Here is a 26,667-nt window from a genome sequence, read left to right on the forward strand (position 1 = left end):
TACGAGACCTCCATATCTCTCTGGTATAATTCCTCTGTGTATTCTTGCCACCTCTTCTTGATGTCTTCTGCTTCTGTTAGGTCCTTACCACTTTTGTCCTTGATTATGGTAATCTTTGTACGAAATGTTCATTTCATATCTCCAATTTTCTTGAACAGATCTCTGGTTTTCCCCATTCTATTGTTTTCCTCTATTTCTTTGCATTGCTCATTTAAGAAGACCCTCTTATCGCTCCTTGCTGTGTTTTGGAAATCTGCATTCAGTTTCCTGTATCTTTCCCTATCTCCCTTGCATTTTGCTTGCCTCCTCTCCTCCGCTATTTGTAAGGCCTCGTTGGACAGCCATTTTGCTTTCTTGCATTTCCTTTTCCTTGGGATGGTTTTCGTTGCTGCCTCCTGTATAATGTTACGTGCCTCCATCCATAGTTCTTCAGGCACTCTGTCCACCAAATCTAAATCCTTAAACCTGTTCCTCACTTCCACTGTGTATTCATAAGGGATTTGATTCAGATTGTATCTTACTGGCCCAGTGGTTTTTCCTACTTTCTTCAGTTTAAGCTGGAATTTTGCTATAAGAAGCTGATGATCTGAGTTACAGTCAGCTCCAGGTCTTGTTTTTGCTGACTGTATAGAGCTTCTCCATCTTTGGCTGCAGAGAATATAATCAATCTGATTTCGATGCTGCCCATTTGGTGATATCCATGTGTAGAGTCGTCTCTTGTGTTGTTGGAAGAGAGTGTTTGTGATGACCAGCTTGTTCTCTTGACAGAACTCTATTAGCCTTTGCCCTGCTTCATTTTGAACTCCAAGGCCAAACTTGCCAGTTGTTCCTTTTATCTCTTGATTCCCTACTTTAGCATTCCAATCCCCTGTAATGAGAAGAACATCCTTCTTTGGTGTCATTTCTAGAAGGTGTTGTAGGTCTTCGTAGAATTGGTCAATTTCACTTTCTTCAGCACCGGTAGTTGGTGCATAAACTTGGATTACTGTGATGTTAAAAGGTCTGCCTTGGATTCGTATCGAGATCATTCTGTCATTTTTGAGATTGCATCCCATTACAGCTTTTGCCACTCTTTTGTTGACTATGAGGGCCACTCCATTTCTTCTACAGGATTCTTGCCCACAGTAGTAGATATGATAGTCACCCGAACTGAATTCACCCATTCCCTTCCATTTTAGTTCACTGATGCCCAGGATGTCGATATTTATTCTTGTCATCTCATTTTTGACCACCTCCAGCTTACCTCTATTCATGGTTCTTACATTCCAGGTTCCTATGCAATATTTTTCTTTACAGCATCGGACTTTCCTTTCGCTTCCAGGCATATCCGCAACTGAGCGTCCTTTCGGCTTTGGCCCAGCCGCTTCATCAGCTCTGAATCTACTTGTACTTGTCCTCCGCTCTTCCTCAGTAGCATGTTGGACGCCTTCCGACCTGAGGGGCTCATCTTCCAGCGTCATAACTTTTATATGCCTGTTGTCTTTGTCCATGGAGTTTTCTTGGCAGGGATACTGGAGTGGCTTGCCAGTTCCTTCTCCAGGTGGATCACGTTTAGTCAAAACTCTCCACTGTGACCTGTCCATCTTGGGTGGCCCTGCATGGCATAGCTCATAGCTTCTCTGAGTTATTCAAGCCCCTTCGCCACGACAAGGCATTGATCCATGAAGGGGCTGATTTATATACCGCCCTTCATTTAAAGATATGAGAAAGCATAGAGGTACTTGGAGCAAAATTGCAGCCACTTCACTCCTCCACTGGTCTTGCTGCTGCAGTGCTTTCAAGAGTTAAGCCATGGTTTGCCTTAGGGTTACATGTGAATCCAGGTTTAGGGTTTGTTTTCTCTAAACTATGAGCATCAAGTCAGGAGCAAGCATTGGCTACATCTTGTGGTTTGTTTGGAGTGAGACAAACCACAAGCCCAGGTCCTCCTGCCTCCTGCCTCATTCTGCCCTGCTTGCATCCACTTTTACTAGAAGGAGATGAAGAGAAGAATAGATCAACACTGTATATATTTAACCACAAGAATGATTTGTGTGTGTTCCACCTTTATTTCAGGATTTTGGTTTATGGCAAAGTGAGTTTCCCAGACACATCCTGGTAAAAACAGCAAAAAGGGCTGCTGCCATAGGCTACGTTTAGACATCAAAGCATATAAATTGAAAAGAAATTAACACAGCCTAAACTATGCGAGTTTCACAGTTGTGTATTTTGTACTAACACATTTTTTGTGATTGTATTTTGTATAATTTTAACTTTTTTAACTGTTTTCAGTGTTGTATTGGGCAGGTTATGAATTAAAATAAATTTAAACATAATATTTTCATTCTTTTTACAGTAATAAGGAAACTGAAAATAGGTCTTACATTCTGCTAACTGTTGTTTCTCATATAAGCAGCCAAAGTTAATTTGTGGTTCTAAAAGAAGGAGAAAAAGAACAAACCTTATCATTTATTGTCAGCAAAATGTTAATTATTACACATTTAGGAAAAGTACAGCGATTTGAAAGGTGGGGGAGTTCTAAAGTTCTCATTTCCTGAACAGATGTCTTAAGCTTGAAGTGAAATAGACTTGAGCAATCCCAGCAGGTGGGTCAATATTATAAAGGATTGAATGTAATCAGATAGTGAAGTGAACTACGACTGAATCCAAACGAGAAGCTGAGTCAGCCGGCCACCAGAAGTCTAGAAGTAGCATGTGATGCCGATACAAGCCACCACTTTAACCTGGACTCAAACATGAAGTAACTTCACCTTTTGGCCCATCATGAATCTTCTGGGATTAAAAAGATTAATCAGATAAAGAAAATTGATCATTCACTCTGAAATGTCTATTTCAAAATAGCAGGTGAGGAGGATCCAGAAGGCCAAGACCAATGCACTCCTATGAATTTACAATGCCCTCTGGTGGAACTCCAATAAATAAAAACTAACTAGAATGCCCAGCATCAAATATTGCATTATACCGGTATTTAAAACCTAATTTTATAAAATGAGGTTATTACTTTTGACATATATGTTGTCTTTGTTGATTCATTGCTTTAAAATAATTGCTTTGAAATAATTTGAACCAATGGTTTAACTGATTTAACTGCAGAGAATTTCAGGTTCCACAACATAATTCATAAAAAATTCCTATACAGTACTTTCAAAATTCAGAAAGTTTAGATATATATGTGTGTGTTTGTGTTTCAGTTTTGAGAGCTTGAAAAAAAAATCAAGTGAGGAGTGTATATAGTTTTTTTCATGAGGTTTACACCTTACCTGCTTCCTTTTTGTCATAGTAATGATAGATTCCAATGTCTTGGTCTACATAAATAAGGAAACAAAAAACTGAATTATAATTCTGGCACTTGAAATTAGACATGTTTCTTGGGAGGGTGGGAACTATCTTATAAACAGAACTGAGAACCCATGCAGAATGCATGCAGTCATACAAATACTTGCAGAAACACCCACTGAAAAGACTTCAAAATGATTTCAAGCCAGCACCACTTAAATACCTTAATGGGAAACTGTCCAAAATAGATGGGTTTTTAGACTCCATCTGAAAGCCTCCCTATTGATTTACATATGGTTCTACAATTAGAAGGGAGTTCTAAAACCCAGGGAGTGGGGGAATAACTGAAAAGGTCCTCTCTTTGATGCACAAGAAGGTATAGAAAGCAGTACCATTCCATTGACACTACTTGAGGACCAGCTCTATTGGCCCTTCCATCACTCAAGTGTCACCTGGCAGCAGACATTCCATCAGGCTGCGAAAGAGAGGAAGGCAGCTGGGTCATTTCATCAGCTCTGCTGAGAAGCCAGCTACATTTGGTGCCTCTTCACCTTGAGCTGCTTCTAGCCCAGCTGGTTGTCACTAGTGATTTTTTAAACTTTAAGAATCAGTGCCCGAATTTGATTTTTCTCTGTTTACTTACCAATAGCCTTTTTTTCCTCCTCTATATTTTAGATTGTCAGTTTTTTTGGCAATGGCTGTCCTTGTTTTTATTGATTTTATGTAAGCCACTATAGGAGTCCTTCCAGGTGGAGAGCAGTACAGAATGATTTACATAAATAGATAAAGCCCACTAGGCTAGTTGATCTTACAAGCAAACCTACAAATAGGGCCTGCAAAGATGCACTTAAAGCTTGGGTGCCTAGGAAATTTTTCAGATGAACTAGCCCCAAACTGTTCTGTCAGCAAGCAGTGAGTAATAGGCGGGGCGGGGTGAGGTGGGTGGGTCACAAAATAGGTTTTAAAACTTTTATAAAATTCAGTTTTATGTGGACTTTGATGGCATACAGATTGGTATGCCAGATGCAACCTAAGATGGTAAAGGTACTCCTGGCTACCAACACTACCTGCACCTGCTGAATTTAAGGAAAGCCCCAAGATGCAAACTTGGTCCTTTGGGGGAGTCCTCCATCCAAGATCAGTTGCACACTTCCATCCAATTCAGCAGGTTTTCCTACCCACAGTACCTCTGTTGTATATGGATTTAACTTCAGTTTCACTCTCATCTACCTCAAAACCACCTCCAGTTTAGGAGGTTCCTTAGCCTTCTTGAGTTTTAAGATGGAAAGGGGACATAAAAACTGCTTGTCACCTTTACAATGGTGGCACTGTAGTCCAAAATCCCCAGATGATTTCACATCAGCTGTTTCATTTAAGGTAACCTAGAAGGGTAGCATAGTTTGATGATACAGAAAACTACTGAGACATCCATCGGATTGCCACCTTTGGAAGGATCTTTCACCAGTTACTACCGTAGATGGGTGACAACTTCACATGTTGTAAAACACAGAGATGTTCTCTATTTTGAAACAATAAGGAAATTATTTTACAGAGACAGGTATTTCTGATATTGTTCTTTCAAATTATCTTTTTTATCCTGAAAGTTGCTCTGAAATTAGTGCAGTTAGAAGTTAGTGGTTTTTGTTTATACATGAGAGGAGTTGTCTCAGTGGATGGAGAGCAAAGGGCAGGGTTTTGTATTATGTATGTTCTGAAAAACATGTATAAAATACTACATGTTAATTTCTGAAAATTGGACATGCTAAAGCCAGCAAAATGGTAGCATCTGCTTTACCTTGAACATGCAAGGTGCTCTTCAAAGACCATAGGTGCATTTCAGAGAGAAAGACAGTCATCTGAAGCAGCTGGCAGTTAATTCTAAAAGAAGAAGAAATTGAATTTGATTATTCAATAAGCTGAAAAAAGAACACTAAGAGCAGCAAGTATCCCAATTTTTAATTCTTTCACAACCAAAGCAACCAGTAGGGAATTTGTAAACTATGTTTATGCCTACTTTCCAGATGTTATTCCTCCGATAGCAAGGTTTGTTAGCCCTAAATGCTTGCACACAACGTTTAGTATACCAGCATGTTCAGATGCTACCAAAAGAGGAGCAAAAAATGTACAGTGGTACCTCGTTTTGCGAACGCAATCCGTTCCGCGGAGGCATTTGCTCGCCGAGGCATTCACTCGCCGAAGGCACGCTTCTGCGTGTGCGCAAAGCACCGATAGAGCGCTTCTGCGCGCACACGCGCTGTGCAGATCACTTCTGCACATCCGACGCCGCAGAACCCGGATGTAAACACTTCCAGGTCTGCGGCGTTTGTAAACAGAGGTTTTCGGAAACAGAGGTAGGCATAAACTGAGGTTCCACTGTATCTGCATAAAAGCTTAGCAGTTACTTTTCAAGGAGGTAATCAGTTTTGATGGTAAGAGAAAACAAGAGACTGAGCAAAGGAATAGCAGATTGTTGTTTTTAAAAGGTACCAGAAGAGTAATGAAGGGAGCCTAGATAGAAAGAACAGATAAGTAGATGCGAGGGAAGGAAGACATGTTATATTTAAACTTGAAGTTAAATAAAATACAGAGAAGTGAGAAAGCGAGCCAGTGTAGAGAGCAGAAAAGGGAAGGAACACAGGCATAGTAACAAATGGAATAAAACAGTGAAATAATTCAGACAGGAACAAAGAAGTTTGGGAGAAAATGAAAAAAGGCAAATAAAGTTTTAATTGCCTCAAAAGAGAAAACAGGCAATTTTTTGTTGTTGTAGTTGTTGCTGCTGCTGCTGCTGTTACTTCCTGCCCTTCACCCAAAGGGTTCCAGGGCAGGTTCCGACAATTTAAAACACATATTTTAAACAGCTGATATTACAAACATGGATACAAGATTGCAAGCTTGTGCAGTAAATAAGTTAAATAGAAATAAAAAGTGAGAGAAAGAAGAGGAGAACAGAAACTTGGGTTTATTGGAATTCATTTAACAAATTAGAGGAAGGAAGGAAGGAAGGAAGGAAGGAAGGAAGGAAGGAAGGAAGGAAGGAAGGAAGGAAGGAAGACATCAAAAATCCTATTTAAGTACAAACTGTGTTCACACAGAACTGAAGGGCAGCAGCCCCCTAATTTCATATGCCTATTTATGGTCCTGCTCTGCTCTTCCTGTCTTCACTATACATTTATGCTTTCTCAAACATGCTAAATAGTGTCCTATTCATCAGTGAAGATGCAGTCCTCAAGTCCTAAGCAGTTTTCTCTCTAAATGGGGCTCTGTAATTGGAAGTAGCCCTGCCAGGATAAAGTGGTTTGGGGGAGAACTGAACTTACTTTTGAACCACTGTGCTAAGTAAATGCTTTCCCTCTTAAATTCAAGTTGCTAGGAGGACTCCTTAAAAGGTAGGGAGTTGTTTGCTGCTCTGAAAATTCATCAACTCAAAAGACAAAAATATATTCAAATTCTTTTTGTTTATGACTATAGCATGCAAGCCAAAGATAACAATGTGGTGGCAAAGTGAGGGCTTTGTGAAGATTTTAAATGTGTGTCAGTATTATCCTTATAATTGTGCCTTTTAGCAGCAACACACTGATGATATACAACTAAAAATATTCTATATTGATTTGAAAGTCACACCGAAGCACATATTGTCAAAAAGGCCTAACTATGGCTTGTATAATAATCGCTGAAAAGAAATACATTATCTGATAACCAAAGAATAGTGTCATGAAAATCACACACTGTAAACTTATTTCCATTTGCTGAGAAGTTGTTTCATGCTCCACTGAATTAATTCTTCACATTTTTAAGAAGTCTGGAAATAAGTCCTATCTTTTGCAATTATAAGTGGTCATGTTATAGCTACAGAGCTTTCAATTTTAAAACATTTACATGTGTAACAGTAGCAAAATTATATCAGGTGGTTACGGGCAAACATGAGAAATAGAAAATGCTTTATTTAACTAAGGCTTCAATTTTCATGTACTGAATAGATTCCATGTCCTTAGGTCTTTAAGTAAAATATCAAATATCATGAGCTCTGCAATGAAATTGTTGGGAGACACAGTAGTCCAGCTTTTATAGACATCCACTCATGCAGTTACAACTTTTAAAAGCATTAATTTACCTCAACAATATTCAACCACTATTTTTATTAGACACTTATTAGACTAACTATCCAGGCCTTAAGGTTAAGTTGTTGAAAACAAAGGACAAGATATATTTGATGTTGGCTTTCTTTGGAAGCTCGGTTAAGTCCCCACTCTGCCAGCCTCTAGACATAGAATTAAGACTTTTTTTATTCTACAGTGTTTCAAGACTGATACCTTGTGGGGGTGTATGGTGTGTGTTAATGTAGAAAATCCCAGAGCAGTTCACAAATCTTACTCTCAAATACGTAACCAACTGAAACCATAAAACCATCTATGACCTAAAAACTGCAGCAAATTAAAACAAACCCACAGACTTTTACAGTTACACAAAATCAGTCTAATCATACACACAGTCAGAACTAAAATAACCCAATGAAAGGAAAGACATCCTCAATATCATAGAGTCATAGAGTTGGAAGTGACCCCAAGGGTCATCTAGTCAAATCCCCTGCAATGCAGGAATCTCAACTAAAGCGTCCATGACAGATGGCCATCCAACTTCTGCTTAAAAACCTCCCAAAGAAGGAGAGTTCACAACCTCCCAAGGCAGTCTGGTCCACTGTTGAACAGTTTTTACTGTCAGAAAGTTTTTTCTGATGTTTAGTCAAAATCTCCTTTCTTGTACCTTGAAGCTATTGGTTTAAGTCCTATCCTCCAGGCCAGGAGAAAACAAGCTTGCTCCATCTTCCACATGACTGCCCTTGAGATATCTGAAGTTAGTGGTCTCCTTTTTTCCAAGCTAAACAATTCCCTTAACCGATCCTCATAAGGCTTGGTTTCCAGAACCTTGATCATCTTGGTTGCCCTCCTCTGTACATGTTCTAGCTTGTCAGCATCTTTCTTAAATTATGGTGTGCAGAACTGGACACACTATTCCAGGGACTCAGCTATACAGCTGCAAATAAAATGTTTTAAGTGTGTTTTAAGTGTGATATACAATGTGACACTAAATGGTGATGGTGAGCCTCATGAAAAATTCAATGTAATTTTAAAAACACTTTTAAAAAAGCATTTTCAGAACTTCTTTTATAAGTGTGTAGATTTTACTGAGGTATAGTCTGACCAAGGCAGAAGAATAGAGTTGTACTATTACTTCCCTCGACTGGGACACTATACTTCTGCTTGTGCAGCCTAAAATAGCATCAGCTTCTTCTTCTTCTTCTTCTTCTTCTTCTTCTTCTTCTTCTTCTTCTTCTTGGCTGTTGCATCAGATTGTTGACTCACGTTACGCTTGGAGTCCATCCCTAGATCCTTTTCCCATGGGGGTGGGGTTACTGGGTTGTTCTTGATTTTATTTTGATTATGTATTTTGTGTTTTTATATTGTGAACCACCCTGACACCTGCGGGCATACAAATGGTAATAATAATAGTAATAATAGTAATAATAATAATGTACTGCTAGTAAGGCAGATGTCCATCTTATATTTATACATCTGGTCCTTCCCGCCTAAGTGTAGAACCTGACATTTGTCTCTACTGAAATTCATTCTATTAGCTTGGACTCAGTTCTCCAATTTGTTAAGGCCATTTTGAATTCTGATTCTGTCTTCTGTGGCACTAGCTTAACCCCCCCCCACAAGCTTGGTATCATCTGCACATTTCATGAGCATCCCCTCAATTCCTTCATCCAAGTCATTTATGAAGACATTGAACAACAAGGGGCCCAGGACAGAACCCTACGGCACCCCACTTGTCACTTTTCCCCAGGATGTTGAGGAATGAGTACTCTTTGAGTTCAGTCAGTCAACCAGCTACAAATCCACCCAACGGTTCCCTTGTTCAACCCACATTTTACGAGCTTCCTCGTGAGAAGATCATGGGGTACTTGGTAAAAATCAAGATACACTATGTCTACTGCATTCCCCTAATTCACCAAACTTGTATCTCCATCAAAATAATAATAATAACCAGATTGGTCTGATATGACTTATTTTTGAGAAACACATGCTGGGTCTTAGTAATCACAGCATCCTTTTCTAAGTGCTCACAGACCAACTGTTGAATTATCAGTTCAATATCAAAATATTGCCATTATGCAGGCACTAAATCCACCACCTCCCAACCCCACACAGAATAAAAGCAAAACACACATGCAGCAGTCAAAGAAATCATAGGAACAACAATGTTTTGATGCTATTCCCCCTTTCTTTCCACACACCCAGCCTGCAACTCACTCAGGCTCATAATTTCCTCATAGTAAGTGCTTCATAGCCAGAAACATTACCTAAATTCCAGCTACTAGAAATCCAGAGCTATCACCCTGAAAAGAGTTCCTTCCAGCTCTCAACTGAGAGGCTTCTTCTTGAAATGAAAGGTGACATATAAATTATTTTTTAAATAATAGTATTACTTCTGCACATACACACATGGCTAATTGATGTTTCAGCAGCTGCCTTTTTGCTCTACTGGTCCTCTCACTTGACAGGCACCGTATTTTTCACTCCATAAGACGCACCTGACTAAAAGACGCACCTAATTTTTAGAGGAGGAAAGGGGGAAAGCCCTGGTTTTTTGGGGATCAGCTCAAAATTGTGCAGTTTTGTTTTTTTGCAAAGGGGGAAAGCTCCATTTTTGGGGGGATCAGCTCAAAGTTGTGCAGTTTTTTTGCAAAGGGGGAAACCTCCATTTTTTGCAAAGGGGATCAGCTCACAGTTGTGTAGCTTTTTTGCAAAGGGGGAAAGCTCCAATTTTTTTAGCATCAGCTCAAAGTTGTGCAGCTTACCTTGCAAAGGGTAAAAAAGATCCTGTCTTTATGGCGTTCAACTCACAGTTCTGCAGCTTCTTTAGGAAAGGAAAGGGAGCCATTTCTACAGTTTCCAGACAGATAATCTAATCAGCCAGTCACATGTCGCTCGGGAAACACAACAATGGAGGCCTGGGCAAGGGGGTGGGGCCGGAAAGGGAGCTAGCTTCTCTTATCTCCCTCCCGATCTCTTGCAATCAGCTGCTGAGCATGTTCTCTTTCCCTCTTGTTAGCCTTTAGCTCTTCCTTAAAAAAAAAAAAGCACGATCTGCTTTTCGCCCCTAGGCAATTCGGCTCCAGGGACCATGCAATCGCTCCATAAGACGCACAGACATTTCCTCTTCCTCAGTCCAGTATACCTGAAGGAACGTCTCCTCCCCCATCGTTCTGCCCGGACACTGAGGTCCAGTGCCGAGGGCCTTCTGACGGTTCCCTTGCTACGAGAAGCTAAGTTACAAGGAACCAGGCAGAGGGCCTTCTCGGTAGTGGCGCCCACCCTGTGGAATGCCCTCCCACCAGAGGTCAAAGAGAACAACAATTACCAGACCTTTAGAAGGTATCTTAAGGCAGCCCTGTTTAGGGAAGCTTTTAATGTTTGATGGATTTCTGTATTTTAATGTTTTGTTGGAAGCCGCCCAGAGTGGCTGGGGGAACCCGGCCAGATGGGCGGGGTATAAATAATAAATTATTATTATTATTATTATTATTATTATTATTATTATTATTATTGAGCGAAAAATACAGAAAAATACTTTCTGAAAGAGCTGAGGTGGCCAGCAACCTCTGGGAGCAGAGGAGCTAGATGTTAAGCTATCCTCTCTGCTCTGGTGATGTTTGTGCCCCTCACACTGCTGCCACCAAAGTCCTCAAGGCGAGCTTGTGGCAGAGACTCCATCCCTAAAAACAGCACCTGGTACAGGTGAAAACCAGAGAGATATATCCTGTGCCAAAGGGATGCAGATTACTGGATGTGAAAGAAAGATGTATTTGTGACAATGGAACAGCCATGCTGATCTGAAATCTTTCTATATAAAAAAGATTACACACACACACAAACTACATATATCTTTGCAAAAACTATACAAAACCATGATGTGTTGCTATAAATAGCTTTGCCATTGTGCATCACTATTTTGATGGTGGGGGGCAGCAGGATAAATAAATTTTCCCTGGATCTCAACAATGTAAAATTATTTTAAATAGAATGATAATAAAGCTGATACTGTGGATCTACATGGAAGAGTCCAGTTCCACGAGAGCTAGAGGCTCATGGCAAAACAAGCAATGTCATCAAGCAGAGAGCAAACAGGAACAGGACCTTAGACAGCTCCAAGAAGCCCTGCTAAGGAAGGTAGATGGGATGATAATGGAGCCAACTGAAGCTTCCTGCAGGCTGATCTGAAGTGTAGTAGCCTCTGCTTTTCTAAAGAAACTGGGTGGCTAGTTAAAGGTATCTCATCTTATTTTGTAGTCTTTGAATTCTGTGAGGCACAGCAGAGGACTCATCCTCTGAGTCAGAGGATGGTGGCAGTGTTTATTTGTTATTTATTTTTATATTTATATTCATATCCTGCTGTAGCGGACCAACCACTTAATACCACCAATTAATAATGTGGCGGATCCACTCCCACTATCTGCCCCTATTAAATATAGTGCACCCACCTCACTCTGCACCAATTACACAAATTTCTACAATTAACCATAGGCTATTGTTGGGGGGCTTGTGTGAGGGAAAACTTAGTGATTAGAGCAGGCCTACAACTCCCATAATCCCTAGCTAGCAGGACCAGTCATCAGGGATGATGGGAATTGTAGTCTCAAAAACATTTGGAGGGCCAAGGTTGAGGAAGCCTGGATTAGAGTCTCAGGCAGAAGTTGATTAAACAAACAAGAAAAGTTTTATTTAACTAAAGAAGTTTATGAAACAATGTGGATCAGGAAATGCGTTTTTTAAAAAAGAAGTTTACTTGTTTACTTTAACTAACTCTTAAGATATCTCAGGCTTAAACATACCACTATAGGCAAAGCTCTTCTTGAACTTCAGTTACCTGGCATGCTATGGGTCCATGGGGTCACGAAGAGTCGGACACGACTAAACAACTAAACAACAACAAGCGGAGGCTTGACAGCCATGTGTCAGGAATGCTATTATGGTGTTTCCTGCTTAGCAGGGGGTTGGACTGGATGGCCCTTGTGGTCTCTTCCGACTCTATGATTCTATGATTCTAATGAAGGCTGGTACTCAGTGTTCAACTGATGCTGGAAGTTAGCTTACAAACCTTAGAAATGTTTATCAAAAAGGATATGCAAAGTGATCAAAGTACAAATTGTTAGATTCTGAAGAGGATTAAAAGTTTTACATTCATATTTTACTAGAGAATTATTTATTATTTATTTAACTTATTAGTCATTTAGTCTAAGCAACTTACAAAAGATTAAAGGCAAATGCATAGTATAAAAATAAACAGAATACATTACAATAAAAAACATCACAAAACCGTAAGGCCTGTGTAGCTTATTTGATAGCAGATGAGTGATCCAAACTAAAGATATCTCTTGACACAGGATAACTATAGGAATCTGAACTGCCAACTCTTTTAAGAACACTATTTCAATAAGTTATAAACTGAAGTGTTGAGAATCATATAGTTTTAAGAAGTTATTTACTACAGAAAAGATAAAACTATTTTAAATATGAATGAGAATTAATTAAAGAGAAACCATTTCTAAAAATTCACAAAAATTGTAAGAATAATCCACTTAAATGAAACACAACGTTTCTATTTCTGCCTTTCTGTTCTTTTCTGATCTTCAAACAGAATTACATTAGGAAAAACACTTTATTTTCAGATTTGCCCACCTCCATTGAAGGAAAGAAAAGAACCATCAGCATTTACATTCTAATAATTCAAGATTGCTGCACTACTTGTTTAGGTTTATTGTGTGTCCTTGTACAGATAGGGAGGACAAAATGACTTTGAAGAAGCATATGCACTCGTTCAAACATTTCAGTAATCACATTTAAAATAATTAAGTACCAAAAATAAAGTACTGTATTTGCATAAGTGTAAATGTTATAATTTTAATACATTACTTTTAATATGCACCTTTTCTTAGCAGCTCAAGACAGACTCCTTCCATCTGAATAAGAAAACATGAATATGAAAACATTCCTAGTCTACACAAATATTTGGCTCTGATCATTGCTCACCAAGCACATATATGATTGCAGGGATTTGCGTGTTTGTTTTTTTACAGCCCACATGTGAAGGCTCATTTCGAAGTGATGGAGTCCACATGTGCCAGCCTGACCATGTGGAACGTCTCCAGGAGTTTGGAATGCTTCCAAGGCAAGAGACTTAAAACATGATGTAACTTCTAACACGTGAAATGGGTTAAATGGCCTAGCTTTTTTGTATACTGAGCGATGTAGAAGCCAGCTCCTCCATACTAGTGATGTTTTGGTATGAAGAAAGACTGTAATTTTATAATGCCACTCATCAATATATTAACCTTTGGGGGAGGGGTGTTCCTACAATCAAGTGGTACCGTGTTTCCCCTATTTTAAGACGTAGTCATTATATAAGCCATAGCAGGATTTTAAGTGTTTAGGAAATAAAAGCCATACCCTGAAAATAAGCCATACCTCCGAGGAGCGAGACCGCTGAGTGCCCCAGCCAGCCAGCGGGACCCAGCACGCTGGCCGCGGCAAGAGTATAGAAAAGCAGTGCCCCGAGCCTCTGGGAGCCGGCAAGAGCAGGAGGCGGCTTGCCAGGTCGGCATCCAGCAGTGCGCGCGGAGCACCCTGAGCCTCTGCGAGCAAGCCGCTGGTTCCAGTGGCGGGGCGGCAGGCCGCCTCGGGCAGGCAAAAAAAGAGAGGCCAGGCTGCTGGCTCGGGCGCGCGGAGCGCCCCGAGCCTCTGAGAGTCAGCAGGACGAGGAGGAGGCTTGCCGGGTCGTCGCCCAGCAGCGCGCGCGGAGCGCCCCGAGCCTCTGAGAGCCAGCAGGACGAGGAGGAGGCTTGCCGGGTCGTCGCCCAGCAGCGCGCGCGAAGCACCCCGAGCCTCTGGGATTGTTGTTGCTGCTGCTGGCTGCCGGAGGCTCGGGGCGCTCCGCGCGCGCTGCTGGGCAACGACCCGGCAAGCCTCCTCCTCGTCCTGCTGACTCTCAGAGGCTCGGGGCGCTCCGCGCGCGCTGCTGGGCGACGACCCGGCAAGCCTCCTCCTCGTCCTGCTGGCTCTCAGAGGCTCGGGGCGCTCCGCGCGTGCTGCTGGGCGACGACCCGGCAAGCCTCCTCCTCGTCCTGCTGGCTCTCAGAGGCTCGGGGCGCTCCGCGCACACTGCTAGGTCGACGACCCGGCAAGCCTCCTCCTCGTCCTGCTGGCTCTCAGAGGCTCGGAGCGCTCCGCAGCGCCGGACGAAGCACTGAGCCAGCGGCCTGCTGCCTTGGTGCCTGGACCCAGCTGCTGCTGCAGCGCCGCACAGAGCGCCCAGCAGCACCCCAGCCAGCTGCCTGGCCCCTCCAAGGAGGCCTTAAGGTACAAGACACCCCCTGAAAATAAGACACCGTGTGTTTTTTTGAGTAAAAAAAAGAATAAGACGGTGTCTTAAAAAGGGGGAAACACGGTATATATTTTAATGAATGAATATAATAGCAAACCTATAATGGCTGCTTACACACAATCCCCATAAAGCTGCCAGGCTATAAAGAACATGGCATCTTAATTTATCACTCCTGGACTAGTTAATGAGTGATGTTTAAAGATCTCTTAAATTAAAGTTGTTAGAAATTAAAGTTCAATATCCTCTTATACCTAATACGGGGAACATAAGTTGAGTGGTTAATGTGCATTATAACCAGCCACAGTACAAAATAATAATAATAACTCGCCACTGTGTACAGACACCAGACAGGGCCACCAGATTGGCTCTGCACACTGCCTTCACCTAAGCTCCTCATACCCTTTCCTTCTTGGTAAGTAGCAGCGTGGTGAATGTGCACAATGGCAAGTTATTATGCACATTAACCTCTCAACTTACATTCCACTTTACATACCTACCAGGTCAAGGTCTCCTAAGGAGGAGAGTGGACATGTACAAGGTTAACAGTTTCCCTCATAGGAAAGTCTAGCTATGTCATTTGCTCTTGGCGCTTCTTTCAGCACTTCCTCCTTTTATACTTTTCTATTTTAACTAGAAAATGACAGAATATTCTGGGTTTTACTTTTTCTTTTGTCTTGTTTTCAAAATTGGTATTATAGTTAGTTCATTATTCTATCACAAAAATCTTGATCAGACATCTGAGTTTTCAGATAAACAGAACATCTGTAATCTTACCACCCCAGGCATCTATTACCACATTTATTATATTATACCTTTACCATTTGTTTGTATGACTGAAATAATTAGTTCCATTTCCATCATTAGGTCTCTTGATGGACTGATAAGTGGTCACTCTTAGGAAGTCCGGCTTTCTGCCACTTTGTAAGACCAGTCCTTTAACAATGAATTTGTTAAAAGGAGTGTCTATAAAGAATACTCTTAGAATATTTACGGTATTATCATAGCTGCCAAGTTCTCCCTTTTTTTAAGAGAAATTCCCTTATGCTGAATAGGCTTCCTCGTGAGAAAAGGGGAAACTTGGCAGCTATGTATTATCCAATTAACACTTTTCCAATTAAGTACGTAGGAGTCAGGAATAGCTTCCTAAACTAACCTGTTCTTCCTGTTGTCTGCATATTCTAACATTTTAATTTGCAGCTCAGGAGGGAGTCATACACCTTACCATCAGTTGTCTGTGTAAAAACATTACAGTATTTAGTAGAAAAATGTATTGTAGAATTTACTAGCTTAATTAAGCATTATCAGCATTTGTGAACCACCTTATACTGAGGTACCATTTGGGCAAGAGCCCCATTCTGCATGGGAATATTAAGATTTAAGTAGGGTTTCTACAGAGAAACTTTCATGTTTTAATACAGTCAAAAGAAATAGAAAAGCAATCACAGTCTATGTTTCTTTCAGACAGTCTGGAGGCAGAAACACAAAAAATGCACTTAGCTTATGTCATTATCTAGCCCTTTAGCATCATTTTAAAAGCTTATAATTAAGAACCATCTTCTGTAAGAAGGCAATTCTTTCCAAAAGAACATGTTTTAACTGTATTTTTTTTTAACTCAAAGATACCAAACATATTTCTATCCTTTACAATAGAAAGGAATAGTTTTAGAAAAGGATACTTGCCAGGCATTTAGACCTCTCATATCAAACAGAGTCAAACTTGAAGTAGTGCACTGAACTACAACAAACTGAGTTTTCCTGAATGCCTTTCTAGGTAAGATTCCACCACTTTTATTTGTAATGGGGGAGTGCAACGTAAGAGGAAAAAACTCTCTATATTACTAGATCTATTGCTAGATCAAGCAACACAACTGAATAAAGCACCATTATATTTACTAGCAAAACTGCAGGAATATGCTAGGGTTGCCATATTTTGAAGAGCAAAAGAGAGGCCCCTATGACAACTCTCATTTTAAATACCCCTGCTATATGTAAGCTACTTAAGCTGTGATATATTGCTGAGGGGGGCAGAAGAGAGGACGAAAGCAAGACTTCAGCCACCAGTTATGTCTATGTCTCCTCCAGAAAGTATAGCCAGAGACATTTTGACAAATTTAAAAAATCCACCCGGACAGAAATTTTAACCCTGAAAAAGAGGACTACTGGTAGGTCAAATGCATTAACTTTCAAAATGTATTCATATCTCATAACCCTATTATGTACAAAATACATATATCTGGTTTGCAAATTTGCAGTATATCAAACTGTGCAGTAATGTTTAATTTCTACATATTCATATAATTTTGACCATTTATGTGAATGGTATTCACAGAAAAAAGGATTAAATGTATTTCCGGAGTGCTGCTACAAAGCACAATTCATCTATGTAATAACAGGTAACAGGTAACAAGACTTAAGACTGAAGTCAAGCACGACAGGTCCTTGATACAGAAGCACCCTCTAATGGATGCAAAGTGGCCTACATGCTGGAACAACCTACAAAGCTTTATGATCATGAAGAAAGCTGAAAAGTAAGTGAGGAGGAGCTGATCTGCCAGCATGAACCCACCTGAACATACACAGAATTACTGGAGTGTTCAATACAAAAAGGGAAAAATAAAACTAGTGTGTGTAGTACAAAACTAAGCAGTTATTTATAGCCTGTGCCCATTTCACTTCATGAGAAGCAGAAATCTAATAGGTGAAGTTTTCCACATCTCCAGCAAAGAAAATGCTAGAAAAAGCTCAAACAACTGAATTTCTGGTTCTTATGCAATCATTACAAATACATGTACCATGTATCTTCCTAAGGCATGCAATGAGTTATGTAATAATACCCCAATATTCTTCCACCACACACAGTCAAGCCCAAACTTTAATGCTTTGGGGGAAGACAATAGCTCAGTGGTAGAAAACATGCTTTCCATATAAAAGTCCCAGGTTCAACCCCAACATCTTCAGACAGCACTGAGAAATACCTACTAGAGAGCCACTCTATGCAGACCACAGGTTGTTCGTAACCCGAGGTATTACTGTAGTGTTCTGTCAGGAGAACAAGCTGGTCATCAAACACTCTTTTCCAACAACACGAGAGATGACTACGCATGGACATCACCAGATGGGCAGCATCGAAATCAGATTGATTATATTCTCTGCAGCCAAAGATGGAGAAGCTCTATACAGTCAGCAAAAACAAGACCTGGAGCTAACTGTGACTCAGATCATCAGCTTCTTATAGCAAAATTCAAGCTTAAACTGAAGAAAGTAGGAAAACCACTGGGCCAGTAAGATACAATCTAAATCAAATCCTTTATAAATACACAGTGGGAGTGAGGAACAGGTTTAAGGATTTAAATTTGGTGGACAGAGTGCCTGAAGAACTATGGATGGAGGCTCGTAACATTATACAGGAGGCAGCAACGAAAACCATCCCAATGAAAAGGAAATGCATGAAGCAAAATGGCTGTCCAACGAGGCCTGGTAGAGAGAAGGCAAGCCAAATATAAGGGAGATAGTGAAAGATACAGATGGCAGTCACGAAATTAAAAGATGCCTGCTTCTTGGGAGAAAAGCAATGACAAACCTAGACAGCATCTTAAAAAGCAGAGACATCACCTTGCTGACAAAGGTCCGTATAGTTAAAGCTATGGTTTTCCCAGTAATGATGTATGGAGGTGAGAGCTGGAGAGAAGGCTGATCACTGAAGAATTGATGCTTTTGAATTATGGTGCTGCAGGAGACTATTGAGTGTCACATGGACTGCAAGATCAAACTTATCCATTCTTAAGGAAATCAGCTGAGGCTCCAATACTTTGGCCACCTCATGAGAAGAGAAGACTCCCTGGAAAAGACCCTGATGTTGGGAAAGATTGAGGGCAGAAGGAGAAGGAGAAAGATTGAGGGCAGAAGGAGGACAAGATGGTTGGACAGTGTTCTTGAAGCTACTAACATGAGTCTGACCAAACTGCGGGAGGCAGTGGAAGACAGGAGTGCCTGGTGTGCTCTAGTCTAGTCCATGGGGTCACGAAGAGTCGGACACAACTAAACAACAACAAACAACAATGCAATCAGGGGAAATGCAATCAGGGGACAGAGAAATGCAATCAGGGGACAGAGAAAGGGCAGAACTCCTCAATGCCTTCTTTGCCTCAGTCTTTTCCAAGAAAGAAAACAACGCCCGACCTGAAGAATATGGAGCAGATGATTCAGCAGGGGAAACACAGCCCAGAATAAGTAAGGAGGTAGTACAAGAATACTTGGCTAGTTTAGATGTATTCAAGTCTCCAGGGCCAGATGAACTACATCCAAGAGTATTAAAAGAACTGGCAGAGGTGATTTCAGAACCATTGGCAATAATCTTTGAAAATTCCTGGAGAACAGGCGAAGTTCCAGCAGACTGGAGGAGGGCAAATGTTGTCCCTATTTTCAAAAAGGGGAAAAGAGAGGACCCAAACAATTACCGCCCAGTCAGCCTGACATCAATACCAGGAAAGATTCTAGAGCAGATCATTAAGCAAACAGTCTGTGAGCACCTAGAAAGAAACTCTGTGATCACTAAAAGTCAGCATGGGTTCCTGAAAAATAAGTCATGTCAGACTAATCTGATCTCATTTTTTGACAGAATTACAAGCCTGGTAGATGAAGGGAACGCTGTGGATGTAGCCTATCTTGATTTCAGCAAGGCCTTTGACAAGGTGCCCCATGATATTCTTGAAAAGAAGCTGGTAAAATGTGGGCTAGACAATGCTACCATTCAGTGGATTTGTAACTGGCTTACTGACCGAACCCAAAGGGTGCTCATCAATGGCTCCTCCTCATCCTGGAGAGTAGTGACTAGTGGGGTGCCACAGGGTTCTGTCTTGGGCCCAGTCTTGTTCAACATCTTTATCAATGACTTGGATGATGGGCTTGAGGGCATCCTGAGCAAGTTTGCAGATGACACCAAATTGGGAGCTAACACCCCAGAGGACAGGATCACACTTCAGAATGACCTTAACAGATTAGACAACTGGGCCAAAGCAAACAAGATGAATTTTAACAAGGAGAAATGTAAAGTACTACACTTGGGCAAAAAAAATGAAAGGCACAAATACAGGATGGGAGACACCTGGCTTGAGAGCAGTACATGTGAAAAGGATCTAGGAGTCTTGGTAGACCACAAACTTGACATGAGTCAGCAGTGTGATGCAGCAGCTAAAAAAGCCAATGCAATTCTGGGCTGCATCGATAGGAGTATAGCATCTAGATCAAGGGAAGTAATAGTACCACTGTATTCTGCTCTGGTCAGACCTCACCTGGAGTACTGTGTCCAGTTCTGGGCACCACAGTTCAAGAAGGATACTGATAAGCTGGAACGTGTCCAGAAGAGGGCAACCAAAATGGTCAAAGGCCTGGAAACGATGCCTTATGAGGAACGGCTTAGGGAGCTGGGTATGTTTAGCCTGGAGAAGAGAAGGTTAAGGGGTGATATGATAACCATGTTCAAATATATAAAAGGATGTCATATAGAGGAGGGAGAAAGGTTGTTTTCTGCTGCTCCAGAGAAGCGTTCGGCAGTGGAATTTGCTGCCAAGGAGTGTGGTGGAGTCTCCTTCTTTGGAGGTCTTTAAGCAGAGGCTTGACAGCCATCTGTCAGGAATGCTTTGATGGTGTTTCCTGCTTGGCAGGGGGTTGGACTGGATGGCCCTTGTGGTCTCTTCCAACTCTATGATTCTATGATTCTATTCTATGATTCTAACAACAAAAGCAAACAGTCTAATTTGTCAGCGCCTAAATGTTATCGAGCGTCAGAACAACTTGGCCATAATAAGGAAATTTTGCCCATGGTAAGACTATTTTCCACCTTCCCATTTCAGCTCTCTGGCACCCTATCTGCATAACCTAGCAATCCCAAAATATAGACGCGCCTTTACCCTCACAAGATTGAATGCATTGCTCTCAGCTGTACTTGAGGGACGATTCCTACCATTTCCACACGAAAAACGCTTATGTCCGTGTGGAAATGGCAATACCGAATCAGTGGCGCACGTTCTTTTGGCTTGCACTCTATATAAAGACTTGAGGAATGAGATTATCACCCCTCTCTTATTGTCCATTCACTACCACAGTGTCCTTTCTCCTGGCAAATCAAGAGGAGCAGATGACAGCAAAGGTTCCAAGGTTTTTAGCTGGGGCAACCAGAATAAGGTCCACTATTTGACTGCTGAGTCAGGACCCTAAAGTGTGTTTTATATAATCAACTTTTTATTTCTGTTCTTTGTATACTGCATTGCTGTTTTGTTGCTATGGCCAATGGCTGACGCAAATAAAGATTCATTCATTCATTCATCGGACATTGTGATACATCAGTATATCACAATGTTTAGTTTTCACAATGCTGAAAACCAGATATCGCCCAGCCCTACTTACAAAAATGAACACTGAAGGCAAGTATATAAAAAAGTATAAGACAACTAAAAATGTACAAGTGGTGGATGGAATTCAAAGTAGTGCTAAGATGAATCTCTCCCCCCCCCCCACTTTCCCCCCTCAATGCACTGTTCTAGGGGTTCTCCTGATCTCCTTCCCCAGAACCGATTGGGGGGGGGGGTGACAGGAAGTGTGTGAGGGGAGGAAAGGGGGCAAACCCTGTTGTGCTAGGGGAAACTAGCTCCTGCTAGCTCAACTATTTAGTTGAATCCAGCCTGCTATATATGTAAAACCCCGCTCTACCCCAAAATATAAGCAGAAAATTAATATCCATAGGTCTGGATAAATAAGCATGTCTTTGTTTGGAATGTAAAAATAGTGATGGTGCCAGGCATTTCTTCATTGGAAGAGAACCACCACTGAGAAGGCCTCTTCTTTTGTCACCACCCTCTGCACCTGTCTGGGAGGTGGCACACAGATAAAAGACTCAGATGAAGAACACAAGGTCTGAGTTGGTTCTTGTGAAGAGAGGAGGTCCTCGAATTATTGGGCATCTGAGTTACACAAGGCTTTAGAGGTGAAAGCTTTGAAACTTTACAGGCTCACTTTGAATTGGGCCTGAAGCTAATTGGCAGCCATTGCAGTTGGTCCAGGATTAGTGGTATGTGTTGAGATCATCTTGCCCCAGTGACCAATCTGGCAGCTGAATTCCGTATCTGCAGTTTACAAACTGTTTTCAAGTGCCATGTATAAAAACATTGCAGTAATAGAGGTTACCAGAGCATAAAGAACAGAAGTCAGGCTGTCCAGATAGGGCTGTAGCTGGTCCACCAGCTAAAGCTACTAGAAGGAACTTGGCACCAATAAATCCTCAAGCCACAATACTTGATCCAGAACTGCCCCAAATGATGCACTCGCTCCTTCAGAAGGAGTATAATAACCCTGTCAAAAACAGGACATATCTCACCCATCCAACCTAGGGAACCACTCTAGATTAAGCTTTAGTTTATTGACACTTTTCCAATCCATTATTAAGCCCAGACATTGGTCTAGTGTTAACAATCCAGTTCCAATCCCCAAACTGGATTGTAACTTTAAACAACAGCCTTGCTATGTATGCCAAAGGTGATCATGCCCAAGATAAACAACCTGAGATCTTTTTTTTGGCAAAGGAATGCAAGGATGTAACAGTAAACAACCAGTCTCAGTTCTTTCGTTGCAAGGCAGTATATGGACAAATAACTAGACCAAGGAAATTTCAAAAGCTTTCTTTCTTAGCAAAACTTTTACACAGCTAGGGCACCCTCTCCCAAACGGGAAGTTGCCCTTGAAAAAGGGGGAACAGAAATTGGAGGGAAGGGATTCAACTGGTGCTGAGAAAGAGCTGTATTTTAAGAGACATGTGATGGAGATTGTGAAAGTGACAAAATCCACCGCCAAAAATTCAGGTTTGTCTCAACATTGTTCTCTTCACATGCATGGGAACATCCATTACGTAAACGCAGAGTTTCCACATGTTAAAGCAGCCAAGTCCAGATTGCTTGCATCACAGTTCAAGCTTGATCTTCACACCTCACATGTACAAGCCTGAAATATACTCGGAGTCGAGAGTGAATTTCATGCTCTTTATTCAGCTCATATTCATCAAGGAGAAGAAGAGAAGACGAATGGCTCTTTTCCCAAAACCATCTGCTTATATACATTATTTACACAATGGGCCTTGCGTGATTGGCTACTTCAGGGCTACACCTGTGGGCCAATTATATTGTGGATTGACTTCTGCCTGCAGCCTGATTGGCTGCTCCTACAGGCCAATCAGGTAGCAGATTCACTTCTGCCAGCCGCCTGATTGGCTGCTCCAGCAGGCCAATCAGGTTGCGGATTCACTTCCACCTGGAGTTGGATTGGGTAGCTCCCGCTGATTCTGAATCCTATTGTTCTAGGATTCAGCTCAGTACATAACACCCCTCCCCTCTAAGTTCCAGTCCTGCCCGGGAAGTTGCATTCGTAGTCCCCAAGGTCTGCTGGCCGCCTCCGTGTGCGTTGTGGCCTGGGGTGTTCCTTGGTCAGGGGTTCTGGTTCTGGCTCGTGTTCCGAGGCTGCTGGCTGTGCCGGGGCTGTCTGGTCTGGCGCCACTGAACCACTAGGTTGTGACTCTGGTTCCGGTGTCCTTCCAGCCTCGGGGCGCCCCTCTGTGCCTACTGCTTCTGCTTCCCCTGCCCACCCCTCTCGCTCTACAGGCCTCACTGCCCTGCTGTCCCCTTGGGACCCCTCTGTCCCGCTCTCCTCCCGGGTTCCTCCCGGGAATCGTCGCCGTAGCTGGTCGCAGTGGCGGCGCCAACATTGCCCCCCTTCCGTTAGTACCTCGTACGACACGGGACCGGTCACCTTGGTGACTGTGGCGGGTACCCATGCTGGGCCTGCCCCAAAATTCTTTGCATACACTGGGTCCTGGGCCACAAATGTCCGGGGGTTCCTGCCTTTCCCCACCACTACCTCATCCTGAGCTCTGTCGGGGTGAAGTCGGTCCAGTCTAGTTGCAAGGCGCCGGCCCATGAGTAGTTCAGCTGGGCTCCGGCCCGTCGTTGTGCTTGGGGTGCTGTGCTGTGCTAGAAGAAATGCGGCAAGGCGGTATTCCCAGTCCCCTTGTGTTATGCGGCGGAGGCTGTCCTTGGTGGTCCGCACCATGCGCTCCGCTTGGCCATTGGTGGCAGGGTGGAATGGTGCTGAGCGGATGTGGCGGATGGCGTTCTGCGCTGTGAAGGTCTGGAACTCCTCTGACGTGAATGCGGTTCCATTGTCCGAGACGAGGGTGTCAGGGAGCCCGTGGGTTGCAAACAGCTTACGTAGTACCCGGATGGCTGCCGCCGTAGAAGTGGACGGTACCAGTGCGACCTCCAGCCATTTGGTGTAGGAATCCACCACTATGAAGAATGTGAGTCCCCGCACCGTGCTGTGCCGGTTTACCGCAGCGGGCGGGGGACTTTCCGAGCGGGCGGCTCGGTTCACAGGCAGCCCGTGGGCCGGATAAACGGCCTCCATGGGCCGTATCCGGCCTATGAGCCGGAGGTTGCCGATGCCTGGCTAAGACTATAGATACGTATTATAGAATTGTGTCTCCTTTCTTCTTTTTATATTGAACTTATAGGATGATTTTTTCCGGATTATAGATAGGACCAACCTGATGTATTTCTAAAGCAAGAGAAGGAGAGAATTCCAGTTAAAAAGAAACAGGGGCTTTATTCCAAAGATTCGAATTGGTGATTTATAGACAAATATTACAAAATGTCAACCAGAAGAGCACAAGCGCTTGCAGCGAATACCTTGGGGAACCATGTAAGAAGACAATCGACATCCAATTAAAATGATGCCCTAGCGGACATTAAGGAATTGATAACGGAGATGAATAAATCATTGAATGAGAAGTTAAACTCTGTAGAAGCCAAAATAGAGAATAATTTGAAAATGATTTTAGAGATGACAGGACAAATAAGGGAATTGGATGGTAAAAATAAAGAGTTAGACAAAGCAGCTAAAGATCTGAATGTCAAAGTCAACAAACAAGAGGAATCAATTAAAAAGCTGGTGACAGAGAGTAAAGAGACAAAGAGAGTAAAGGAACAAGAAGAAGAAGAAGAAAGAGATGATATAAAGAAAACCCAGGAGGAGCTGGCAGACCAACATGCTATGATTGAGATGAAGCAGAAAGCTTTGATTCTTCGTTTGAGAGGTGTTCCCAAAATAACAAATGAACAAATAGAGGAAAAGATAATTAAAGAATTAGTCAATTGGTTAAAGGTGAAAGAAGATGAATTATTCTTGGATATTGATAAGATTTACAGAATAAGGAGGGAACGAGGAAAGAATAACAGAGGACCAGGAGGATCAGGAGACTGTATCCCAAAAACATGGCAGGAGACATATATAATTTTAATTCCAAAAGGGGAGAGAGGGAATAATCAAGTGGGAAATTTTAGGCCGATATCATTGCTTAATGTGGATTATAAAAATTTTGCAGAAATATTAGCTAATAGATTAAAAGGTGTATTAAATAGAATTATAGGGCAAGACCAACAAGGATTCCTACCAAAAAGAAAAATGTTTAATAATATGAGAACCTATCTAAATTTGATTGAGTATTTAGATTGGAACCCAGGTACAAAAGCAGCTTTCATTTTTCTCGATGCGGAGAAAGCTTTTGACAACTTGGCATGGGGGTATATGAAAAGATCATTAGGAAAAATTGGAGTAAAAGGCAAATTTCTGGAAGGGGTGAAAACAATATATAATAAACAAATGGCTAAATTGATCATAAATGGGGAAGTAACAGAAGAATTTGAAATATCCAAAGGAACACTTCAAGGATGTCCACTATCCCCTTTATTATTTATTTTATCTATTGAATTTTTGCTGAAAGATATTAAAGAAGATGGAAATATTAAAGGGATAACAATAGGAAAGAATATTTACAAAGTTAAAGCCTTTGCTGATGATATTATAGTAATACTTGAAGACCCAATGGAATCAATAATTAACCTGAAATGTAAGTTGCAAAGATATGGGGATATATCAGGTTTTAAGGTCAATGTTAAAAAAAAAACTAAAATAATAATTAAAAATATGAGGAAGAATGAATCAGGTGAGTTGGACTCAATAGCAGAATGAGAAATACAGTAGTTAATAAAGTTACATATTTGGGTATTATGGTCACTTTATTCAAGAATAATTATGTAAAAACCTGGAAAAAAATTAAAGAGGAGTTAGAAAGATGGAAAGGTCTGAATTTGTCATTATCAGAAAGAATATCAGCGATAAAGATGCCTGTTTTGCCTAGGATGTTGTTTCTTTTTCAGATGTTGCCGATAGTGGGGAAGAGAGAAATATTTGAATTATGGAAGAGAGATCCGAGTAATTTTATTTGGATGGGAAAGAGGGCAATAATTCAATATAGACTATTGACAGATATCAAAGAAAGAGGAGGATGGGGAGTTCCTGACCTTAAATTGTATTATGCATCCACTTGTTTATGCTGGATCAAAGAATGGATCTTGCTAGAAAATCAAGAGCTATTGAATTTGGAAGGTTTTAGAAATATTAAGGGATGGCATGTGTATCTGGGCAAGGGAGCAGGGTGCCATTTCATTCTGCTCCAAGTGATGGTCTCGGTGGTTCAGGGTTTCCAGTCCAAGCAGATGAATTTCAAGGCAAGAGTTCAGGATTCGGCTGGTACAATGTTGCTGCAGCACCAGACTGAACCCCAGGCCAGGCCTTAAATGGAGCTGCAGCTCTATCTGGATTGCTTGCTTTGTTTATGGAGTCTGGCCTACTTTAACATGATAGCAGCCTTCAACATGCTTGCACGTGGAAGAGGGAGCAAGCTTGTTTTCTGCTGTTCTAGAGGGCAGAAACCAAACCAAATGACAAGAACAAAGATTATGACTAAACATTAGGAAGAACTTTCTGATGTCAAGAGCTGCTTGACAGAGCAATGGACTACCTCAGAAGGTAATAGATTCTCCTTCACTGAAGATTTTAAAGCAG

The 26,667-nt window shown here is 41.7% G+C and overlaps 1 protein-coding gene across 13 annotated transcripts in view; it reads right to left on the minus strand.

Moving 5' to 3' along the window:
- WDPCP (WD repeat containing planar cell polarity effector) overlaps window positions 1-26,667 on the minus strand; it is a 215,590-nt gene that overhangs the window by 150,088 nt on the left and 38,835 nt on the right. For all 13 annotated transcript variants that reach the window (XR_009557270.1, XR_009557269.1, XR_009557271.1 and 10 more), the window contains exons 2-4: window positions 5,072-5,154; window positions 3,261-3,305; window positions 2,364-2,414 (exon numbers count right to left, since the gene is read on the minus strand). Coding sequence is in view for 7 of the 13 variants with exons in the window: in XM_035110455.2 (XP_034966346.2) it covers window positions 2,364-2,414; window positions 3,261-3,305; window positions 5,072-5,132 (157 nt within the window). In the remaining 6 variants the exon portion in view is untranslated. The remainder of the gene's footprint in view (window positions 1-2,363; window positions 2,415-3,260; window positions 3,306-5,071; window positions 5,155-26,667) is intronic.

This window comes from Zootoca vivipara, chromosome 3 (genome assembly GCF_963506605.1).
Source record: "Zootoca vivipara chromosome 3, rZooViv1.1, whole genome shotgun sequence".
In the NCBI taxonomy this organism is placed as follows: Eukaryota; Metazoa; Chordata; class Lepidosauria; order Squamata; family Lacertidae; genus Zootoca; species Zootoca vivipara.